General features: G+C 38.7%; 3 protein-coding genes across 16 annotated transcripts in view; 1 reads left to right on the top strand and 2 right to left on the bottom strand.

Moving 5' to 3' along the window:
• The first annotated feature begins 39 nt into the window (after window positions 1–39).
• si:ch211-159e12.5 (uncharacterized) lies at window positions 40–8,517 on the top strand. 2 transcript variants are annotated; one of them, XM_058055846.1, is made up of 4 exons: window positions 40–1,075; window positions 1,154–1,257; window positions 2,032–2,064; window positions 2,181–8,517. In XM_058055846.1, exons 2-4 carry the CDS (start codon window positions 1,175–1,177, stop codon window positions 6,808–6,810), a joined length of 4,746 nt encoding a protein of 1,581 aa, XP_057911829.1. In that variant the 5' UTR covers window positions 40–1,075; window positions 1,154–1,174; the 3' UTR covers window positions 6,811–8,517. The 2 variants fall into 2 exon arrangements, with proteins under 2 accessions (XP_057911829.1, XP_057911830.1); XM_058055847.1 differs by lacking the exon at window positions 2,032–2,064.
• On the bottom strand, window positions 8,156–10,633 carry cnpy2 (canopy FGF signaling regulator 2). 2 transcript variants are annotated; one of them, XM_058055894.1, is made up of 6 exons: window positions 10,380–10,633; window positions 10,082–10,198; window positions 9,880–9,995; window positions 9,615–9,812; window positions 8,490–8,586; window positions 8,156–8,303 (listed from the first exon to the last, which is right to left on the bottom strand). In XM_058055894.1, the coding sequence occupies exons 2-6, from the start codon at window positions 10,179–10,181 to the stop codon at window positions 8,260–8,262; spliced, it is 555 nt and encodes a 184-aa protein (XP_057911877.1). In that variant the 5' UTR covers window positions 10,182–10,198; window positions 10,380–10,633; the 3' UTR covers window positions 8,156–8,259. The 2 variants fall into 2 exon arrangements, with proteins under 2 accessions (XP_057911877.1, XP_057911878.1); XM_058055895.1 differs by lacking the exon at window positions 10,380–10,633 and having other exon boundaries at window positions 10,082–10,367.
• Window positions 10,634–12,803: 2,170 nt separating this feature from the next.
• slc11a2 (solute carrier family 11 member 2) overlaps window positions 12,804–23,151 on the bottom strand; it is a 34,194-nt gene continuing 23,846 nt past the window's right edge. For all 12 annotated transcript variants that reach the window (XM_058055860.1, XM_058055863.1, XM_058055859.1 and 9 more), the window contains 15 exons: window positions 22,738–22,877; window positions 22,499–22,618; window positions 21,603–21,722; window positions 21,296–21,402; window positions 21,125–21,195; window positions 20,980–21,047; window positions 20,743–20,898; window positions 19,803–19,961; window positions 19,628–19,714; window positions 18,678–18,797; window positions 18,308–18,457; window positions 18,113–18,186; window positions 17,765–17,918; window positions 15,917–15,970; window positions 12,804–13,249 (listed from right to left, as the gene is read on the bottom strand). In XM_058055860.1, coding sequence (XP_057911843.1) covers window positions 13,178–13,249; window positions 15,917–15,970; window positions 17,765–17,918; window positions 18,113–18,186; window positions 18,308–18,457; window positions 18,678–18,797; window positions 19,628–19,714; window positions 19,803–19,961; window positions 20,743–20,898; window positions 20,980–21,047; window positions 21,125–21,195; window positions 21,296–21,402; window positions 21,603–21,722; window positions 22,499–22,618; window positions 22,738–22,877 — 1,652 coding nt within the window. In that variant the 3' untranslated portion in view covers window positions 12,804–13,177. The remainder of the gene's footprint in view (window positions 13,250–15,916; window positions 15,971–17,764; window positions 17,919–18,112; window positions 18,187–18,307; window positions 18,458–18,677; window positions 18,798–19,627; window positions 19,715–19,802; window positions 19,962–20,742; window positions 20,899–20,979; window positions 21,048–21,124; window positions 21,196–21,295; window positions 21,403–21,602; window positions 21,723–22,498; window positions 22,619–22,737; window positions 22,878–23,151) is intronic.

Below are 23,151 nucleotides of genomic sequence, written 5' to 3'. Positions count from 1 at the left end.
TTGGTTCAATGTCTTTATACTTTTATGTAATTATTATTAGAATATAATTCCGATATAATTAGGGATCGGTATTTGACCAAAAATTTTGATTTACTTAATAATTTTAGCCGAGAATCTTATTCTGAATGTTCTGAACACCTGTTTACAAGCCAGTGTCTTATTGAGCTGCCTGGAGGAGTTGTGTTATGCTCTTCCTTAAATATAGAACCAAATACAGTCTAGTTGAGATTGAAGAAACAGCGCCTCTGCTGGTTGCAGCCAAGTAGTGCATTCCATTTTTTTCCCCTCAATCGCTTCATAAGGATTAACTCCAAGCAGATTTATTATGTATCTTAGTGTACAGATTGTTATAACAGATTTAGAAAATATTTTCATTTTTTTTGCTTGTAAAAAAAGCAAAAGTAATTGAAATAAAAATCAAGCAATCGTGAAAATAATGTAATGTTTGATTCCCCCGTCATAACTCGTGTATAGCGTTTCAAGAAACGACAATACATTTTAATTGCACAACTAAAACGCGCCACTCATCACAACAACGATGATGATTATCCATCCCATTCCGGCGGCCTGTTATTGTGTCAACATGAACAGATTACTGCGTCCCTGCTGATGTACTGACTTTCTGTTCAGCAAAGGAAAGCCTGTTTGTTACGCTGGAGAGTTCAGAAGAAAAGAGAGGCAAGCCGTACCCGGGCGGCCCATCTCACTCTGGAATACAATTGAAGCAACCCATCACTCCCCCGCCGCCCCTGTTTTTCCATTCGGTTTCATCACACAGCTTTTTTTAGTCATTAATATCTGGGAAAAGTTCAGGAAACGGAATATGAATTAAATCCATAAATGTACTACTTGTACTTGTTGTGGCGAGCCGCTCCGCTTTGTTTGGGAATTGAACTGATGACATTTGGCGCATGAGAGGTCAAGGGAGGTGACAGGAGTGTGTGTGTGTGTGCGGGTTGATCCCAGTGGGAGGGATACGGAGCGCCACCCCTCTTTAAAACAAATCATCCCGTCAGAGCATTAGACCCCATGTCATCATTCCCGAGCAGGAAAGGAAATTAACCATTGACTGAAGGTATGTTATGTTCTAATGATTTTTTATGTTATTATATTAAAGCCACCAACAATATTAATGTGTTTCCTTTATGTTTAGGAGCAAGATTCAGTGTGAATTATGGATTTATGGCCTAAAAATCAAGGACTGCTCCCCCCATATATGAGATATGGTACTGTTCCTGGCAGGAGTCAAACGTTTAAGTAAGTATTACGACTTTTTTTTAGTGTTTGTGTTGAATTGCGGAAAACACATTGAATGTTCTTTAAGCAGGAACATTTTCCAATGGTCACAATAAACCACTTTTTAAATTTTATCTTTATTTTTATTTTATAATAGAATTATTTTCACACTTTTAAGTCAAATTTGATATGGATGCTGTATGGTATCATGTACCCAGAAAAAATTATTACGTTTGATTAATGTTCATGTTAAAGGTTAAATAACTGTTAATAGTTATCCTCCCTATACGTGTGGAAGTGGTAAGTTTTTGGCTATTTAAGTTTAAAGGAAATAACTTGAAGGCTACCGTTTAGGTCGCTAGCTCTCTAGTTTGCGAGTTAGCATGTGTCTCAAGACCCTGCAGTTGCGCAATATGTTGTAAATAAAAAGAGTATAAATGTGACTATAGTCGTGTTTTGTCATGTCTACAGGGCTCTAATAATGCTTTGTTCATTTTAATCTGAAAAAAATCATTTGTCTACCCACCAACTATATGTGGTTTCTTAAGTTTTTATTATTTGCCGTTTTATTATTATTATTATTATTATTATATTTATTTATTACTGATTGATTGATTGATTTATTCTTGATTTGTTTATTTATTTTTCATCTTATTTTGTGCAGAAAAATAAAAATTAAGATATTTGAGAACTTTTCTTGTAGAAAATCGGAACCAAAGCACTGAAAAAGTTTGTATATTTTTCTGTTTTTAATAAATGCGTTTGTTTTTTTTTGTAAAACCTGATGCGGCCCAGCCTCGCCCAGACCCTAGCTCCAGTGGCCCCCAGGTAAATTGAGTTTGAGACCCCTGCAGTAACCTGTCAATCAATGTGAGAAGATGAGAAGATGGCGTCTCGGTGTGTTGTGACTCTCACCTTTGACCCCTTTCATCCATCCATCACAGCTACCACGATAGAAACCCGGTGATCCACTATCCATCGAGTAACCACGACGACCAGCGGAATCACGTCAGAGAGTCCAGCCACTGGTCTTTACCGAGATCAGGAACAGCTGGATCTCGACTGGACTACACAAAGTGGACTGACCCTCAATTGTTTACGCCGACTTCTTCTTCTCAGCTGCCTTTTGTTTTGGATTATCGTTCTCAGCAGAACCTCGCCGATTATGAACCTTCGGAAGTCAGGGAATGCGTAACGGGAGATTATGGGAGAAGCTACCAGAGAAGGTGGGAGGCTTCCAAGAGAGAACTGGAAGCCTGGGCTGCCCGTTATAGCCATTCGCTTCCGAGGAGGAGACGTATCGAGACGGAGCAAAGGGGGGCCTCCCAAGGTCTGTTGGAGAGGAGAAGAACCAGGATAGACTCTTGCATGGTGGCACAGCAGCAAATCGGGCAATGTACAAACACAAGAGAAGATCCAGCACATTGGGAGATAGCTTCACCAGAAGCTCCTAATCCCAGCTATGGAATGGACGTCAAAGGACGGATAGGATTGGGAATGTTTAGCCAACCCCCTGATTATATCGCACCCCCTCCCTATGACACCCCACGGAAACGTTCATCTGTGACGCCGCATTCCGATATCAATCGGATACAAGTCGAGAGAACTCGGGAGAAACCAGACAGAAACCAAAAAACAGACGTTGAAGAATTCCCAAAGCAACGTAGCCGAGTCAACAATGCGGACATTCCGCAAGAACGATTTCCACAGCCGGGAGAATCGTCATCAAAGGTGATTGAAGGACGGAAATTCCGATTGAGTAAGAAGACCGGCGGGATGACCATCTTCTGTTTGGTGTCTCGGATCGCAGGACCAACAGAACACGGGTCCTTCACACCTTCGGCAAACACCAAGATCGGGAACTCTTCTACGGATAATCCGACATCCAAGGTTGCAGACGAAGTAGACAAGACCACCAAAACAAAACAGATGGAACCAAGTTCCAAAAAAAGTGTAGCACCTGAGGAAAAACTGACCGAGGAGTTCAAGACAAATGACGCTAAGTTAGCACCACCTGCCAGATATCCTTTGTGGAAGGAGCCCAGTTTCACCAGGAATCCACTCGGCATGGAAGTCAGGAGACTGGATGTGAAGAAAGGAAGTGAGTCCAAGGAAGGCGAAGATCTCCTGGTGATTGACACGACATGCGTTGTGGTCAAAATGGAGCTGATTCAGTCACCCAAGAAGGAACACGTTCATCTCTTAGATAGCCGTTCTTCTCCTGTCCAATCAGAAGACCTTCTGAAGCAGGACCGAGACCCTGATCCAGTCAACCACATTCCGAATAACAGAAGTCTTAAGGACCAGATGGACTCAGATCCTGTAATCCTTGAGATTGACAGTGAAAACCCCAAGGACCTAGAACTTGATCCAAACACGGAAGTCAACCACATTCCGAATAACAGAAGTTTTAAGGACAAGATGGACTCAGATCTTCTAACCCTTGAGATTGACGGTGAAAACCTCGAGGACCTAGACCCTGATCCAAACACGGAGGTCAACCACATTCCGAATAACAGAAGTCTTAAGGACAAGATGGACTCAGATCTTGTAACCCTTGAGATTGACAGTGAAAACCCCAAAGACCTAAACCCTATTCCAAACACGGAAGTCAACCACATTCCGAATAACAGAAGTCTGAAGGACAAGATGGACTCAGATCTCGTAACCCTTGAGATTGACGGTGAAAACCCCAAGGACCTAGACCCTAATCCAAACACAGAAGTCAACCATATTCTGAATAACCGAAGTCTTAAGGACAAGATGGACTCAGATCTTGTAACCCTTGAGATCGACGGTGAAAACCCCAAAGACCTAAACCCTATTCCAAACACGGAAGTCAACCACATTCCGAATAACACAAGTCTTAAGGACAAGATGGACTCAGATCTTCTAACCCTTGAGATCGATGGTGAAAACCCAAAGGACCTAGACCCTGATCCAAACACGGAAGTCAACCACATTCCGAATAACGGAAGTCTTAAGGACAAGATGGACTCAGATCTTGTAACCCTTGAGGTTCACGGTGAAAACCCCAAGGACCTAGATCCTGATCCAAACACGGAAGTCAACCACATTCCGAATAACAGAAGTCTTAAGGACAAGATGGACTCAGATCTTCTAATCCTTGAGATCGATGGTGAAAACCCCAAGGACCTAGACCCTGATCCAAACACGGAAGTCAACCACATTCCGAATAACCGAAGTCTTAAGGACCAGATGGACTCAGATCTTGTAACCCTTGAGATCGACAGTGAAAACCCCAAGGACCTAGACCCTAATCCAAACACAGAAGTCAACCACATTCCGAATAACCGAAGTCTTAAGGACAAGATGGACTCAGATCTTCTAACCCTTGAGATCGATGGTGAAAACCCAAAGGACCTAGATCCTGATCCAAACACGGAAGTCAACCACATTCTGAATAACAGAAGTCTTAAGGACAAGATGGACTCAGATCTTCTAACCCTTGAGATTGACGGTGAAAACCCCAAGGACCTAGACCCTGATCCAAAGATGGAAGTCAACCACATTCCAAATAACAGAAGTCTTAAGGACAAGATGGACTCAGATCTTCTAACCCTTGAGATCGACAGTGAAAACCCAAAGGACCTAGACCCTGATCCAAACACGGAAGTCAACCACATTCCGAATAACAGAAGTCTTAAGGACAAGATGGACTCAGATCTTGTAACCCTTGAGATCGACGGTCAAAACCTCGAGGACCTAGACCCTGATCCAAACACAGAAGTCAACCACATTCCGAATAACAGAAGTCTTAAGGACAAGATGGACTCAGGTCTTCTAACCTTTGAGATCAACGGTGAAAACCCAAAGGAATCCTTGGAGAATCAAGCTGAAAGAAGCTCATGTCTTGACAGGTTCTTGAAAATGGAGCTTGATTCTTCTCCAGATCATCACCATGAAATGAAAGAGAAGCTGTACCAAGACCCCACCAAAGAGGAGGAGCATTCACAGAACCAGCAGGACCCAAACAAGGACAAGATGTCCGATGACTGGGTTGAAGATGTTCTAGGATCCCAGCAGTTGACCAACGGCCAACCCGGTCCAGATGATTACCAGCAGGTTGAAACATCCGAGAACGTTCCAGTTGGACTGGAGGACGGAAGGGATGAAGGTCAGCCTGGCACTCCACCTCCTCTCCAGTTAAATCCTCCCTTACCTCCATCTTCTCCAGATGTTGGAGAGTCCAATCCCACTTTCATATCCTCCCTTGAGTCGCTCCCAAGTATTTCAGAGTCAGGAACCGAGGAGGGTCCAGATGCTGAGTGGGGAACATTGGACCCAGTTGAGGATGGAGTACTTCAGCCTGGAACTGCTTCATCGCTAACATCTCTGATTCCTTCTGCAACGGCATCAGAGTCTGATACTGATGTTTCTGAGGAAGTCCATCAGGAATCTCCTACTGATGGAACAAGCGAGGAACCGTTTGAAGGTGATCACGTCCAAATGGTAAGTGATATTTCTATAGAACCTGTAGAGCAGATGCCTGCAATAACCAAAGAGGAACCATCAGACTTCAACATGGAGCACCAGGAGCTTTGTACTCAAGCAGAAGACAATACAACAGAAGAGCAGATCACATGGTTGGAGGTCCAAACAGAGGAGAACCTGGATGTGAAAGAGTCGCTTGAGGATGATAAAGATCTACCAAGTCTGGAGGAACCGATGGTAGAATGTCAGAGTGCCAAAGAAGATACCAAAGCCGTGTTTAAACTTCCGTCTCCTCCATCTCCATCAGACTTCAAAGTGGAGCACCAGGAGCTCCTTTGCACTCAAGCAGAAGACAATAACACAGAAGAGAAGATCACATCATTGGAGGTCCAAACAGAGGAGAATCTGGATGTCAAAGAGTCACTTGAGGATGATAAAGATCTGCCAAGTCTGGAGGAACCGATGGTAGAACTTCTGTTTCCTCCATCACCATCAGAGATAAACCATGAAGCTCAACCCCGAGGTCCATCTCCACCACTGGACTCAAGAGAAGACCTCGCCCCCCATGAAGAAACTGGATCAACTCTCACTGCACCTCTTCTTCTGATGGAGTTTATCCCTTCTTCTGAAAGTTCTCCTCCTCCCGCAGGGAACTGTGTCCCTCCTGACGTTCCCCAAGGGGAGGTTCTTCACTACACCAACCCGTTGTGGGACGCAGTGAATCGAATTAGGAAACATACAGCTCCTGATTCCGAGAACGAAGAGGAGGAGGTGGCGGAGTTTTGGGATCCAAGGAGTGTAGAAGGAGTGAGGGACATCTTTGAGGAACTGGACGTGTCAGAGGACATGGAGGTCGGAGAAATGCTGCGACATCCATGGTGTGAGGAGGACACGTTTTCCTGCAGCAGCACCAGTAGTCATGATTCTGGGGACACGGTCGTTGTAGCAGAGGAGTTCCAGGAGGTCCAGGAGGCCCAGGAGGTCCAGGAGGAGCAGATGGAGGAGGTTGGGAGGGGGTGCCTGGATGAAATGTCCAATGCCAACACCCATGAACAGGATGGAGGTGAAGACGAGGAGGATGAGTACCAGACTGGAACTATGGACAAGGTAATGATGTAATGTCCAACTTGAACACAAGGGGGAGCCAAAACTCAAAAACAACTCTGTAATAGTTTTGAATTGGTCTTCTTTTTAGTTCAACTATTGGTACTTTTTAGTCGGAATGTGGCGCCTTTAGTTGTGGAGTTAGTACTACATATAATCCTGTGGCCATTTATGTTCAAAATATTATAGGAATAATAATACGCATATCTGAATTAAGTGAATTATGAAGTGCATATTATTATTGTCGCGACTATCCCCAAAGACAATATTGTCATTTTCATTAGCATGTTTATCACGATACCTGTCATGATTTTTCTTCCAATGGCTGCACGGTGAACAAGTGGTTAGCGCGCAGACCTCACAGCTCGGACACCCGAGTTCAATCCCCACCCTCGGCCATTTGTGTGTGGAGTTTGCATGTTCTCCCTGTGCATGCGTGGGTTTTCTCCGGGTACTATGGACACCACAATATATGAAGTTTTGATTTAGTTTAGTTTTATTTAGTTATGTATATGTATAAGAGTTATCCTTTTTAAAATGATTAAAACACTGTACAGTTAATATTAGGCGTCTGTGTGGAGTTTGCAGTTTTCTCTGGGTACTATGGACACCACAAAATGTAAAGTTTTGATTTAGTTTAGTTTTATTTAGTTATGTATATGTATAAGAGTTATCCTTTTTAAAATGATTAAAACACTGTACAGTTAATAAATATTAGGCGTATGTGTGGAGTTTGCATGTTCTCCCCGTGCATGCGTGGGTTTTCTCCGGTTACTTTGAATTTTGATTTTGTTTAGTTTTATTTAGTTATGTATATGTATAAGAGTTATACTTTTTTAAAATGTATATGTATCAAGTGAGTGAGTCATTACCGTATTCTGGAAAGGGACAATTTCCTGCAAAAAATAAATATAAAACAGCAGATGCAGATAAGACAACAGCAGATGCAGAAAACCAACACATTTTATAAAAAAAAAAAAACTGGGATGTTTGTATAACTCAAACATTGTAGAAAAGAAATGATATTAAAATATTTGTCAAGTGTGTACAGTTGTGGAGTAACAGTAAAAGGATGGGACTAAATTATGGATCACTACATACAAAAGTTTGGATTTAATATCTGATCTGATGATTGGAGATAATTTATCTACATCTCAAAGGATTATATTTTATATGTCACCTCCATTTATACGCAGGAAGTCATGAAGACAACCTTTCACAGTTTGAGTTTGGTCTGGAAAACAACTTATCGTGAGGTAAAAAGATGTAAAGGAGTGACAAAAATGAGGCAAACGAGTCAAAACAAACATCCCATAATCTCCACCAAACGCCGGAATGATTTTGTTGTGAGCCTTTGAAAAAATGATTAGGATTTTCTTAATTGATATGATCTTCCACCCACGCCGCCACTGCCATGGCGTGAACCGGCCGTTATCAGCTGAGGGCCGCCATGGCGACACGGTGTCAAAGTTCATCATGTGGGATTTTCAGAGCGTGGTCGCAGAGGTCTGAGGGACATAAAGAACAACGCCGTGGTTGCAATTGGTCCGTGTGGTGAGAGAATTAGTGTGTAATATTCTGGAATATTCCGAATGGTGCGACGCTACAGGCTTTGGATGTTTTGATTGTTTTTTTTTTGGTTTTTTTTTATACACACTTGATATTTAAAACCAAATTTAAAAATACACACATACCCGTCCTCTTGCTGCAGAGTTTGTCTTTGACATTTTCGGTCTCATGAGAGAAGAATTCGATGAGTTCGTCTTCGTACTGCTCAACGATTGTCTCACACTGACAAAAGAAGACACGATGTAACATTGGTAAATAAATTATTGATAATCAATATATTTAACTTTAAATACATAACTTTAAATACTATTTAAAATTTAAATTACACTTACATTTTCTTAAATTTTCTGTACTTATATTCTAATACTATATATATATATATATATATATATATATATATATATATATATATATATATATATATATTGTCATACTATATAAATAACAAAACTAACAATAAGATATGTACATATAATAAATATATTTTTAAAATAGACTTGAAAAGTTAAAAAATATGAAAATGGAACATTAAAAAAAGGAAAATCAAATGTCAACAAGATGCCCCCAAAATTTGTAAAATAAATTAAATTAATAATAAAATGTTTAAAATAAGCATAATTTATTGTGTACTCAGTCACAATATGTGCAAAACAATATAAAATAAAATATTCAATAACTATAATAAATCTACAAAAAATAGATATGAATATAAAGATAAAATAAACAAAATACTATAATATCAATTTTTTAAAAATCTAAAATAAACATAAAAATGAGCAAAAAAATCAAAATATGTTCAAAATAAAAACATTTTTTTTTATTTCCGTACTCGCTGCATACTATATAAATAACAAAACTAACAATAAGATACGTACATATCATAAATACTTCATATTTTTTTAAGTAGACTTGAAAAGTTAAAAACTAAATATGAAAATGAAAAAAAAGAAGGAAAATAAAAAAGGAAAATAAATGTCAACATGATGCCCCAAAATGTGTAAAATAAATATAATTAATAATAAAATGTTTAAAATAAGAGCATAATTTGTGTACTCTGTCACAACACGTGCAAAACAATATAAAATAAAACATTCAATAACAGTAATAAATCTTAAAAAAAATAGATAAAATAAACAAAATACTAAAATATCATAATTAAAAAAATCTAAAATAAACATAAAAATGAGCAAAAAAAAATCTAAATATGTTCAAAATAAAAACAACTTTTTTTTTTAAATTTCCATACTCACTGCAAACTTCAGACTGCTGGTGACTCTGGAGTCCAACGTGGCCTGAGAGAGATCCATGGCCTCGCCGCTACGAGAGCTGACCCTCATGTAGGACTTCCTGTTAGTGGCAGCTTCGGTGTGCTCGCCGTAGTCCTGCATCCTCTCGCACACGTTCTCCATCAGCTCCAGGAGGTTTCCCTCGGAGCGTGAAAGAGGAACCTGGTGGCATTTCATAATGTTGGTATGTTGCTATGGTGATGATGAAGACATGGATGTGTTCACTGACCTCCCTGATGGACTGAGTGCCGTCTGGGTTGATTCTGAAGGAGCCGGTTTGAATCATTTTTTTCGGGTCAACTTGGGAGATGGCCCACTCCATCTCGTCCACCAGAGCCCTGCAGGCTGGGGGGGGGGGGGGGGGGGTGACAAGAACTATTTCCACTCACAATTCCACTATTTATACACGTCACTGCCATATAGACACCAACCTCCACATCGGATATCCTGTCCTTGTCTCGCTGCCTCACAGGAGCTCAGGAGGAGCAGGAGAACCACACAAGGTGTAAGAAGGAGAACCCCGTCTTTCATGTTTCATCGAAAGAAAACTAAAACCAATACAGTAGACAAGAGGACTATTGTTACAATAAAGCCAAAACGCTCGTGCCGGTGTTAGCATAACCTCGTTTAAACCAAAGCTAACCATATATGACAGAAAGCTGGCCCAAACGATAAGAAAGTCATTAAAAAAACACACATTCAGGTACTTTTACTTCTTAATGAACTCACCCGCTCCTGGGGAGGATTTTTTTTTTTTTTTTTTTTAGAGTTGGAGGGTCATCTCTTTCGGTGAAATGTGGTGACGTAGCATCTGCAGAGGATCGCGTCACTACGCGGACAGCGCCCCCTTGTGGCTGGGAGGACCCCAAATGTCAATACATTATGAAGCACGTGAACACAGGAATAGCTAAAAAACCGCGATTCGTGACGTCATAAAAACATCCTAAAAAGTCAGTATTAGATTAAAATGTCATATTTCAATAAAGTGTATTAATTAATTTATGGATTTTTCCTATAACTGCATTAAGATAAGATAAGATATACCTTTATTCGTCCCTCAGTGGGGAAATTTGCATTGCACAGCAGCAAGAGTACAGAATCAGTTAAGCAGTACAAAAATACACAATATAGAAAAATAAACAATATAAACAACCCAAGTATTAAGAACAATTTTCCCCAGAGTTATATACAATACAGTATGCAGATAATATGAAACGAGATGAGATATATGACCAGTCTATACACTGAGATCTTGCTAGAGAGTTAATATGAGGCATTAACTATTTATGTTTACACTCATTTGTGGATGTGAATCATAATTCAAGTATGATAGTAGCACACATAAAAAAAAATCACCTTTCTTGCAATATATTCTACTTTATTCAATTACAAAAATATGTAAAACACCTGATAAGATCATAAAAACATGATCAATAAATCCAGTCTTCAACACTGTGTTGTAGCGATGTATTTAACATTTCAAAAACAGCACGTTAATGTCAGTTTTTTGTCTGTACAGCAGGTTTGTCGTATGTGACGTATCTCATCATTCATTCATTAGCTTGCCGTCACATCAACTCATTTAAGTGCTTAGGTGTTTGTTAATTATTCTTAAAAAATTGTAAACAATTTGGATTAAAAGTTGGAATATGCACCACCCAGTCGGTCTATAAATATAAAAATATCTCTCCTAGGAAAACAATTGTATCAAAGAGGGAAGAATTAGGGACATATTTAAAAATATAAAAACAAAAACATGAGTCATGAACCCTGCAGAATTGTTTTTTTTTTCCTGTTTTTGTGCTTATCGATGTCAAAGACAGGAGGCGGTACGAGTAGACGACATTAGCATTCATGGCACATCATTTACAAAATATGGACACATATAATAATAAATATGTGGACTATAAGCATAAATTAAGTGAATATATTACCAATGTACAAATGAGATGAAAGAAAATGTACAATAGAGTCAGTTTCCCCACAAACATCCACTGGAATTACATACACTGGACAGAGAAAGACCAAAAAAAAATATTTTTTTTAATAAACTTTTGTATATAGTCATCCCTCGTTTATCACAGGTAATTGGTTCCAGACCGCTATAAGTAGGAATCAATATTAATAAATGGAATATTTTCATAAAGCATAGAAAACCTGTGTATGACTTTCCACATTTTTAGCATTATTAGAGCCTTCTGGACAAAATAACACCCCTATAATCACCTTCTGACTCCTAGTATTCTTTGTTTAGAATTAGAACCACATTGCGCAGACTACGGGATCACTGCAGTGACCTAAGAGACAGCCGCCGCTAGTATACCAAGCTAAGTAGTTAGCCTCTCTGAGTTAATTATTCTGAACTGGTTTTCAAACAGAGTGGGGAAGAAGGACAAACAAAAAAATTCAAAAACTTACCACTTCCACATGGAATGGGAGGTAAACGTCTTCACTATGTCATGTCGGACTCCATGCAGTGTGAAGGTAATTTAATGTAATGTAACATATATATACATATTTTTTTGACTAATAATAGTCCATAGTAAACCACAAAAAAGCGGCCATTTATTAATTTTCAAAAAACTGCGATAGAGGAAGCTGCGTTTTAACTGTGATGTAGTGAGGGACGACACTGCATGTATAAATAAACATGTTTTTATGTTTGTTTTTTTTTATGCATTGTCTCATATAAAAATAAAAACAAACATACCCAAAAGAAAAGACAATTATAATAAATAATACTGTGACGCACATACAAAAAGAATAAAAAAATGACAGTATGTTTATTATTAAATAATTATATAATTATTATCTTATATTATATAATTATTATATTATTATATATAATATGTTACAGAAATAAGTATTATATAATTATTATATTATATATAATATTTATATATCATATAATTATTATTATATTATTATAATAATATAATTAAATACAATAATTATTATGATAATGATGTATAATTTATTTATAATTATATTATATATAATAAAAAATAAAATAAAAATATATTATATATAATATATTATATAAATAGTCATTATATAATTATTATATTATGTTATATATAGTAATATAATAATTATATATAATTTAATAATTATATAATAATTATTTAATAATAAAAGTACTGTCATTTTTAAATTCTTTTTGTATGTGCGTCACAGTATCATACACTACTCCATGTTATTGTCTTGGGTTGCATTTATATATATATAAATGATGTATATATATATATATGATATATATATATATGATATATATATGATATATATATGATATATATATATATATATATATTTATTTATTTTTTTGCATCAACATGATTCTGTGAAAAGAAGGCTGTCTAAGGCTGGCGGAGGCATTTGTTTTAAAACCAAGAGCATCGAGGGCACTTTTAAGGACACTTGGAAGCGGAAGGCACTGAAAGGTGAATAAGCAAACATACTGGCCATTCTCTTGTGGTCTCTATCAGCATTTTCGGGCGTGTTGTCTCCCCTCACAATGCGAGCGCCTACTATCTCTCGCTCCAACCGTCCGCGTTCATGTCAGTCAGTAAGTAAATATCCGTGTGCCGCACCAATCCCATCTGCAAAGGAGAGGAAGGACAGAAAGACAGAGAGTAAGGAGAACCTTACGTGAGTCATCATCAAGTCGGTTGAATCCGAGAAAAGAGGAACTACTGACTTGTAAGAACATGAAACAAGAAGAAATACACAAAGACGCGCTTAGTAGGAGCCGTTTGAGCATCGATGAAGGTTGAAGGGAGGTCAGGTGACACGACTGCGTGCTTTGATCCGGTCAGTCAGTCGCTCTCAATTTGAACAATTTTGAATTAGTGACGAGTGGAAGTCGTTCACCTTGCATCAAAATCAACTTTTCACATTAAACCACGGAATGTCCTGCAAAAGAACATTTTGCACGACATACAATGCTACTGTGACAGTATATGAATATCCCATTAGATTTATTGCTTTCCTCGCTACACTGAAAAATGACAAAAATCCCTAACATTTGAACACATTTTTGATTTTTTTTATTTCAAAAGATGATTATTATTATTATTTCTTTCAGCATTGGGACACAAGACACCGACAAAGGCCTATGTATGCATATTTTTGCCATTTATTTTGGACAAACGTTGGGTGTCATCATCAAGTGACAAGACAGCAGGAAATGACACAAATGCACACAATATTGCATTCAAGTCCTAATTGGCATTAAACATGTTCTCAGGAGACGTCAGCACAATATTGGATTAACAACGATGGATTAATCTCATTCTCTCACATTATTTCATTAAAAAAAACAAAACAATAATAAACACACACACAACCCCAGAAATGTGCATACTAGATACAGTGTATTAATTATTATTATATTTTTTTTTTTTACAAAAGCTTACTAAATTCTGCCTGATAATAACAATATATGAATTAATCATAGCATGAAAACACCTTGGAATATGTAAATCTGTCAGGTTTGTAAAATAACACTTAAATTACAAAAGGAAGTGTCGATTCGATTCCCTCGCCTCCGCTTTTTACTTCACACAAACCATTAAATGCGCCGATTAAAGCGTCCGTTCAATTAGCCACCAAGTCTCCCATACAAGCGTAGGTAACCACCGATGACTCTCGTCAAAAAAAAAAAAAAACATAACAACTGTGGCTGTAGGCAACCACCTGATGTAGTTTTTTTTTTGTAACTTGACAAGATGGCAGTACCTGGGTTTGAAGTATCAATGTGTTGGAGCGAGTAACATTTGCTGTACCGTTTAAAATAAACACATCGGCGGTATTAATGCTGGTTGAGGAGATTGCTCTTTTAGCGTAATTCCAACATTGGTTCTGCTACGGCTGTGTGGAAAGTTCTCTTTGGCTAAATAGTCATTTATAAACAAATATTACGTACTTCGGTGATTATTCGAGTTAAAAGGTTATTTGAGATTATTGCGAGCATCCACTAAAAGCCCAAATGTCATCTTAGCTAATTAGCTCCAATTAGAACATTTGTTGTATACTAAGTGCTTATTTTGGCACTGATGGTAATGGAATAATAAACTAAAGCATGTGCTGTGTTTGCTTCTCAGAGTGATGTACCCGATTCCCAAACCAGAAGAACTTTAAACCATTCCATTATCCTTAAAAATGTTACCTTTAATTCTGCCAAAATGGAGACTTTGGACTCTGAGTAACTCGGAGTTGGACATCTTTATCTTAAAAGTCTTAAAATCCACCATCTTGGTTGGGACGGGCGTAAGAATTGATTAATTAATCGGGTCTGGAAGCAATTGCAATTGACATTATTTTCTGTGGGAAGACTTGGCTTAGTTAGAGTCAGTTTTAGTTTGGAGTCTGGCCTTCTGGAACGGATGAATTAACCAAGGCGTCACCGTAAAAGCAAAAACTGTGCAAATGATCTCCTTTAAAGCATCTTTAACGTGTACCAGTTTGTAGCGTGGAACTACACGGTACGATCTGGATATCACGTGGCACAAGAAATTAATCATGTTAAGTAAGTCAGGATGTAGCGCAAGAATACTTTGATGCGGATTTGGAAGACACCTAAACAAACTCCATCGAAATTCAGTTGAATTTAGTGATAAACTTGAACATTTGAAGCTCTTTTTTTTTTTTTTAGTTAGTTAGAGCAGAACGTTTTCAATGAAGTTTTTCATTGTGAGTGTTTTGTGGTCATTCTGTGTTGCTGCAGCAAAAGTACACAAAATACACGCAGAACTAAGGTGGTATTAATTGTGCTTTGTTACATCAAAGCAAACACAATGGAAACTGTAAAATCAATAACCCTTAGCGAGCAAAATGCAGATATTAAGAGGGGCCTCCACATTTGCACAAACCTACAATCTTAGTATTAGTGTACAACCCCGTAGTTCAGCTAGCAAAGGATCAACTCCGCATGTTTTGCTCCCCTTTTGTGGTAACAGAAAATCCCACAGCAGATTACACTGGGGATTTTTCCTCAAGCATCATATTGTGCATGTAAATATAAAACTGTTCTAATGTGATTTACATGTCTGTATTTCGATAACCAGCCCAACACAAGAAAAAAACACGAAACATTGAACGGGGGAGTGTGTGTTCAACTGTGTGAACTTGTAGAGTCCTTGTTGTGTTACAGTACAAGTGCTCAGAGTCTTCAGAGGGAAGAGGAATGCTGCAGGTTACTGTGTTGTTCATCCCTAGGTGTCGTATTCAGACTGTTCTTCTATGAACGCAGCATGTTGATTGCTTACCCTGCTGCCAAAGTCCAGGCAAGAGACCCCCAGGGCCACCAAACAATGCCACACCTGCAGACAAGATAAGTCGAGGCACAAGTTCAGACACAGGAAAGACCTTTTTTTGCCCAAATTAGGCATTTAAACCTAAAAGGAGCAAAATATAGGACCTAAAACACAAATACAGTAAACCTCGGATATATCGGATTCAATTGTTCCCACTGGTTTTGTCCGATATAAGCGAAATCTGTTATATGCGTATATCGGAAAATGTCCGTTTTACGCATATATCGGATTTATATCCGGTATATGCGTAAATGGGATTTTATCCGTTATAAAAAGGCACTTCCTTGACTATGTTTCCAATGTACCTGGACTGGGCAATGAAAAGAGACGTAAGGTAATGAGAATTGAACTTTATTGGACTCTGAGCATAACAAATTGTTAATTAAGCTAGGCCCTGTTACGCCCGTCAGGCCTACGTTATTTCCAATAGTGAGGTTAAGATCTCATTCACTGCTGTGCTAGTATTATTGACGTCACTCACTTTTATATTTGTCCTAAATCTGGAGCCAGGAGAAAGACAATAGCCAGTGACATCAACAAGATTAGCATAACGATGCGGCCATCCGATATATGCCAGGGAAATTTCATGGAAATGCATTGGAACGGGACTGGAGATTTTGTCCGAAATAGGCGAAATCCGTTATAAAAAATCCGATATATGCAATGAATTTTTATTGGAAATGCATTACAGAAAAATCGGTTCTTTTTTATCTGTCCGTTGTGAGCGAATTTCTGATATATCCGAGTCCGATATATCCGAGGTTTACTGTATAAAGCATTCAGAAGAAATATTCAAAGACACTGTGAATATGTAGTAGTCACTAAGTGTCAGTAATGTTGCTGACACACAAACACCAGACTTGATCACTTTTATTGCAGGTATTACATGGGCTACTGATGCAGCCGTAACCCACGGCTAGCTGAAATTCAACTCTGAACCTCAGGTGTCACTTCTTATGTGCCCACAACTCATGTCCCAGAGGGAACACATTTACTGCCACACACACGAGCACAGGTTTTATTTATGTCTTATTTACTCTTATGTCTACTATAATGGGTACTACAAGTGTAAGGGTCAGTATCCAGGTGACCCTTACACTCAATGTGTTGAGGACTCTAATCATGTTAAAACTGTATCTATGAAAATATTGGTGGCGTCTGGAACAAAACATTTTTGACAGCTATTTCTGTTAAAGTTGAATTTGCTATTGTAGCTGATAGTTTTGTTTATTTTTAGTTATTTATATGTCCAGTAAGACTTGAAAAGACCAACATTGAAACCCATTAAAGAAATATTTTAGGTTTAACAAACCATGTTGAGTAACTCTCTGAGAAACCTGAATTTGCATCTTTGGTGGTAGATAGTATTTTGTAATGTAACTATTTTCTATTCATATATTAAATGTAATGAAATTATAAAAGGTATCTTTTAGTAAACCTCTCACATTTTATTCTAAATGTGGTCACCCTAACTAATGGCACCTTCCACCAAATAAGCAGAATGACACGTACCATCTTAAAGTACACGCCAAAGGTTTGGACACACCTTCTCATTCAATTGGTTTTGTTGGTTTCATGACTATTTACATTGTGGAATTTCTTGCCTTATTAATGGAGTTGGACCCATGGGGTTGCATTGTGTGTGTGTCCAAACTTTTGGGCTGTGTTGTACGTCATTCCTAACATAAACCAGGACGTGTTGTCCACTTGAGGATTAAAAAGGAACTTATTGATTTGGCCATCTTGTTGTCCGTATGGTAAAATACTGTAATGCAAAGTGTTGAATATAAGTGTACTTACCAGGTAGCCTACAAAGCACAGATAGGCTATGCAGAGAAGAGCCGCCAGCAAGTAGAGTGGCACGCTGTTTAGCGTCGCCACGTAAACCACCACAAAGTACATGTTGATGGCACAGACCAGTAATACCAGGACACCACCACAGATCTTCCATGCCCTGGAGAAAACGACAAGATACTTTATCGGCATATTGAGTAATAAAAGGACAATAAAGGGACAATATTGACAAAACGATATGAACAACAGAAAAGGTCTTGCCTAAACTGTTCCCATAGAATTGTCCAAGAATGAAGAACTAATTTCTTCATTTCTAACTGATTAATGAACTGAATAAGATGAGAGTTTGCTTACAAGCCATTTGCAAAGTCATTCATGATGGACGTCAGACTGGTGAAGGTCAAGATTGGGATCAAAGCAAACGGAAGCTGTGACAGGAGGATAAAAATGAGTTAAAAAAATTAATTCATCAAAAGCAATCAATGGATAATGTACCTATTACTTAAATTGAACAGAACTGGATGTGAAATTGTCTTAAATGATTCTAACCTGCATGCTCTGCAGCACATTGAGGAAGTCATTCATCCCCGTCAGATGCTGCACGTCCTGAAAAATGGCCACCAGCAGCGTCGGCGTGATGGCAATGGAGCGGGTCAGCAGCACTCGCGCGAACCGAGACCAGCGCAGGTTCAAGAAACCCTAACCAAACAGAATGATAAAATCCTAAACACATAAAATCAACTTTATTTGTATAGCACTTTAGCAACACAAAGTGCTTTACAGAATTAAAAACAAATACCACAATTAAAAGGAAAAACAAATACTAAGAAAGCCCCTCCCTTTAAAAATATCAACAGTCTCCGCACATGTACGTCTTTGTTTTGTTTTGATGGAGGCACAGACGTCACCGCGAGCGTACCTCCATGACGAACTGGCCAGAGTAGGTGCCAGTCATGGTGGAGCTCTGGCCTGCTGCAAGGATCCCGATGGCCCAGATGTAGAGTGCAGCTGGGCCAAAGAAACAGCCGAGAACCACGCCCTGAATAACCGGAGACATGGATAGAGAAAACATGTTTCATCCTTGGATGAAATGAAAACATTTATTAAACTGTAAATTGCTGATGTAATTGCATGTTTGTTTAATATACAGTAAACCTCGGATATATCGGATTCAATTGTTCCCACTGGTTTTGTCCGATATAAGCGAAATCCGTTATATGCGTATACCGGAAAATGTCCGTTTTACGCATATATCGGATTTATATCCGGTATATGCGTAAATGGGATTTTATCCGTTATAAAAAGGCACTTCCTTGACTATGTTTCCAATGTACCTGGACGCGCAGGCAACGCTGCAAACGCTGCAAATGACGTCGTATAGCGGCCTGTCACGATTCGGCGAATCGGAGCGCCACGATGCGGCCATCCGATATATGCGAGGGAAATTTAATGGAAATGCATTGGAACGGGACTGGAGATTTTGTCCGAAATAGGCGAAATCCATTATAAAAAATCTGATATATGCAATGAATTTTTATTGGAAATGCATTACAGAAAAATTGGTTCTTTTTTATCTGTCCGTTGTGAGCGAATTTCCGATATATCCGAGGTTTACTGTGTATATATATATATATATATATATATATATGGCACTTTGTCATACATTGCATAATGCAGTATTATATTACACATATGGTATAATGTGTTTATTTACTACAGTACTAAAGGCCATTCTGCTGCTAATGCCGGTATTGGAAAATAAGTACTGGGAAATATCAGCAAAAAAAAAAAAGCCAATATGGAGCAACTCTCATTGATATTATATATATTTTATATATATATAAATTATATATATATCAACATACATACCCCTTTATAGATATCAACCTCCAGGGTCTCGTTGTTTAAAGGAAAAAGATCTTTGTGAGGAATGCTGGTTGCATTGCACTCGACGTTCTTCAAACAAGGAGGGAAAAAAAGCATAATAAAACACTGAAATCTACTAATTTACATCATTTTTGTGTAATCGGTACAATATACCCACCACGTCCATGTTGGTTTTATTGTAGAAGGCCTGAGCAAAGACGGCGACAACAAACACATTGATGAGGAACGAGACGAAGAGCGCGATGGATGACTCGATGAAGAAATACTTGTTGGCTTCTTTGACTTCCTTCTGATTTCGACGGTCCACCTCTCGAGACTGGAGCATGAAGAAAGCAACGGGTTAATCTCCAACATCTAATTTATTAAGTCATGGGAGTCATAAAGGAATTGGGGTATCACGATACGCGACAATACACGATATCGGGTTCACAAGAACGAGTCAAGATCATATTTGATTATATTTCATATTTTATGATTTTTTTTAAGATTTAGGTCAATCACAAGGCACATATAGATAAAACATATTTCACGGTCACATTCATAACTATGGACAATTTCATTCATTCATTCATTCAGGGTCGCGGGGGTGCTGGAGCCCTGTGATTGGCTGGCCACCAGCCAATCACAGGACACATATAGACAAACAACCATTCACACTCACATTCATACCTATGGACAATTTACAGTCGCCAATTAAGCTAACATCGGAGAGTGTCACTAAAAATATCCATTCATTCATTTTCTACCGCTTATCCTCACGAGGGTCGCGGGGGGTGCTGGAGCCTATCCCAGCTGTCTTCGGGTGAGAGGCGGGGTACACCCTGGACTGGTGGCCAGCCAATCACAGGGCACATATAGACAAACAACCATTCACACTCACATTCATACCTATGGACAATTTGGAGTCGCTAATTAACCTAGCATGTTTTTGGAATGTGGGAGGAAACCGGAGTACCTGGAGAAAACCCACACATGCACGGGGAGAACATGCGTGGAATTTCTAGCTGTGAGGTCTGCTCGCTAACCACTCGACCCCCGTGCAGCCCTCACTAAAAATATAATTTTTTTTAAATTACACTAATGAACATTTTTCTTACTTTGACTAGAGCCGAGTGCAGGTAGATGTTGTGCGGCATGATGACGGCGCCTACGATACCAACAGCCTGCTCCAGCTGCACAGGCCCGCATCCGGCACAGTAGGGAACAAACATACCCTTCAGCACCTCACCCTGGTCCGGTTTCACGAGCACGTACTACGGATAAAAACATAAAATCAAAAATGATGTTGATGGTCTTTTGCTGAATAATATTATAAATAAAAGGCGCAACGTTACCTCGTAACCGAAACTTATCGCCATTACGGTGATGAGAAAGCCAAAGAAAGCTTCGAGTTTCCTCAGACCTAAAAATAGACGATAGCATGTCATCACCGGGGACACACTAAACTCAATGTTTGGCGTTAGAATCATCATCACATACCATATTTGTCCAAAAAGAGGAAAACAAACGTATCTGTGATGGTAATAAGGACTCCTGCCCATAAGGGAATCCTGTAAGGATGAGGATAAGAAAACATTGTCCATTATTTACGACCAGGAGAGAAATATTTAATAATATTATATTGATGGACCAAAAGTAAAGATGCGGTACCTTCCCACAGAGAGGAGATTGAGCGCTATTGCACAGCCAATCACCTCCTGCATATCTGAACCGATAATGGCCAACTCCACCATCAGCCACAGGATGATTCTGGGGACCTGTACATGAATAGTATTCTAGTTACTTTGGTATAGACCCAAACTTTTTACACCATATCAAAATATTTAGCTTTGTGACGACTACCATTTCTACATCTATTGATTTTTAAATCTCGTAGTTGTTGATTCCACCAGTGTACGCAGAATCAATGATATATTCTTCAGACATATTCTACATGGATACGAGTGTGGATGCTCACGGTGGGATACTGCCGGTTGCAGACTTCAGCCAGGTGCATCCCCGTGACGACACCCAGACGTGCGGCCAACCTCTGCAAAAGCAGCCCGATGACTGTGGCTCCCAAAAGCACCCATAGGAGCTGGGGATGGAAGAGTCGCATATGAAAACTATGGAAGCCAGATATATATACAGTAAACCTCGGATATATCGGAAATTCGCTCACAACGGACAGATAAAAAAGAACCAATTTTTCTGTAATGCATTTCCAATAAAAATTCATTGCATATATCGGATTTTTTATAACGGATTTCGCCTATTTCGGACAAAATCTCCAGTCCCGTTCCAATGCATTTCCATGAAATTTCCCTCGCATATATCGGATGGCCGCATCGTGGCGCTCCGATTCGCCGAATCGTGACAGGCCGCTATACGACGTCATTTGCAGCGTTTGCAGCGTTGCCTGCGCGTCCAGGTACATTGGAAACATAGTCAAGGAAGTGCCTTTTTATAACGGATAAAATCCCATTTACGCATATACCGGATATAAATCCGATGTATGCGTAAAACGGACATTTTCCGGTATACGCATATAACAGATTTCGCTTATATCGGACAAAACCAGTGGGAACAACTGAATCCGATATATCCGAGGTTTACTGTAATAATACATTTTATTTGTATAGCGCTTTTCAAAATACTCAAAGACACTTTACAGAAGAATGGAGTTGAATAAAAGCAAGTAAACAGAGTAAAAGATACATTAAAATACAACATTAATTTGTTAATACACAGTTAAAACATGAGAAAAAAGCAGGGCGGGGCACAGCAGTCAGGTATAAAAACTTAGACATTAAAAACAGATTTTAAACAGTTTAAATAGTGATATAGATATAGATCACTATGAAATGTACTCACCTTAAATCCAGCTTTAGCCCCAGACTGCAGGTCAGATTCAATGTTCCCTGGATCCAAGTAAGCGATGCTCATCAAGAACCCAGGCCCAGTGAAAGCCCAAAGTTTACGAAAACTGAACACCTGGAAAAAGAAAAAAAAAACAAGAACACTGACTTTTAAATTTGGCTGCAAAATACACATAATCACAAAATATAACAAGCCTTATAAGATCTGTTTTAAAAGAGGAGACCAGTCAGTACCTGATTGGCATTTTCAGGAATGTGCACCTTCTCTTCAAAGTAAGTGGAGAAGGGCTCCTCGAGGCCCACTGGTGAAGAGGGAGGCGAGATGGAGCTGTACTGGTTTGTCTGAATGTCCCCACTGTCCTGAGGGGAGTCCTCTTAAAAAAAAAAAAAGCAGGAAAAAAAGTTAAGTTAGTGATAAAGAAAGTACTGGATTTTCTAGTCTATATGTCACTTCGGAGTACAAGTAGCACCAGCCCAAAATGCACAATGAATAAGAAAAAAAATCCATACATAAGTTGCATTTTTGGGGAGAAATTTATTTTATAAAATCAGAGAACCAGAACAGACATTTTATATTGAAAAGCAACTTTTAGTAATAACAATAAAGTGGAGAACAACAGGCTAAATCAGGGGTGGGCAAACTTTTTG

Source organism: Doryrhamphus excisus, chromosome 18 (assembly GCF_030265055.1).
Source record: "Doryrhamphus excisus isolate RoL2022-K1 chromosome 18, RoL_Dexc_1.0, whole genome shotgun sequence".
Taxonomy (NCBI): domain Eukaryota; kingdom Metazoa; phylum Chordata; class Actinopteri; order Syngnathiformes; family Syngnathidae; genus Doryrhamphus; species Doryrhamphus excisus.
The sequence above is the reverse complement of the archived record's forward strand: the minus strand, read 5'-3'. Positions and strand labels throughout refer to the sequence as shown.

What these genes read in the sequence shown, in the direction of transcription:
- si:ch211-159e12.5 (XM_058055846.1), top strand. Translation starts at nt 1,175, where the DNA reads ATGGATTTATGGCCTAAAAATCAAGGACTGCTCCCCCCATATATGAGA. An exon ending in GGCAGGAGTCAAACGTTTAA is followed by an intron (nt 1,258 to 2,031) that starts GTAAGTATTACG and finishes GATGCGGCCCAG; the next exon opens with CCTCGCCCAGACCCTAGCTC. An exon ending in CTAGCTCCAGTGGCCCCCAG is followed by an intron (nt 2,065 to 2,180) that starts GTAAATTGAGTT and finishes CATCCATCACAG; the next exon opens with CTACCACGATAGAAACCCGG.
- cnpy2 (XM_058055894.1), bottom strand. Translation starts at nt 10,181, where the DNA reads ATGAAAGACGGGGTTCTCCTTCTTACACCTTGTGTGGTTCTCCTGCTC. An exon ending in GCACTCAGTCCATCAGGGAG is followed by an intron (nt 9,813 to 9,879) that starts GTCAGTGAACAC and finishes AAATGCCACCAG; the next exon opens with GTTCCTCTTTCACGCTCCGA. An exon ending in CCAGCAGTCTGAAGTTTGCA is followed by an intron (nt 8,587 to 9,614) that starts GTGAGTATGGAA and finishes TTCTTTTGTCAG; the next exon opens with TGTGAGACAATCGTTGAGCA.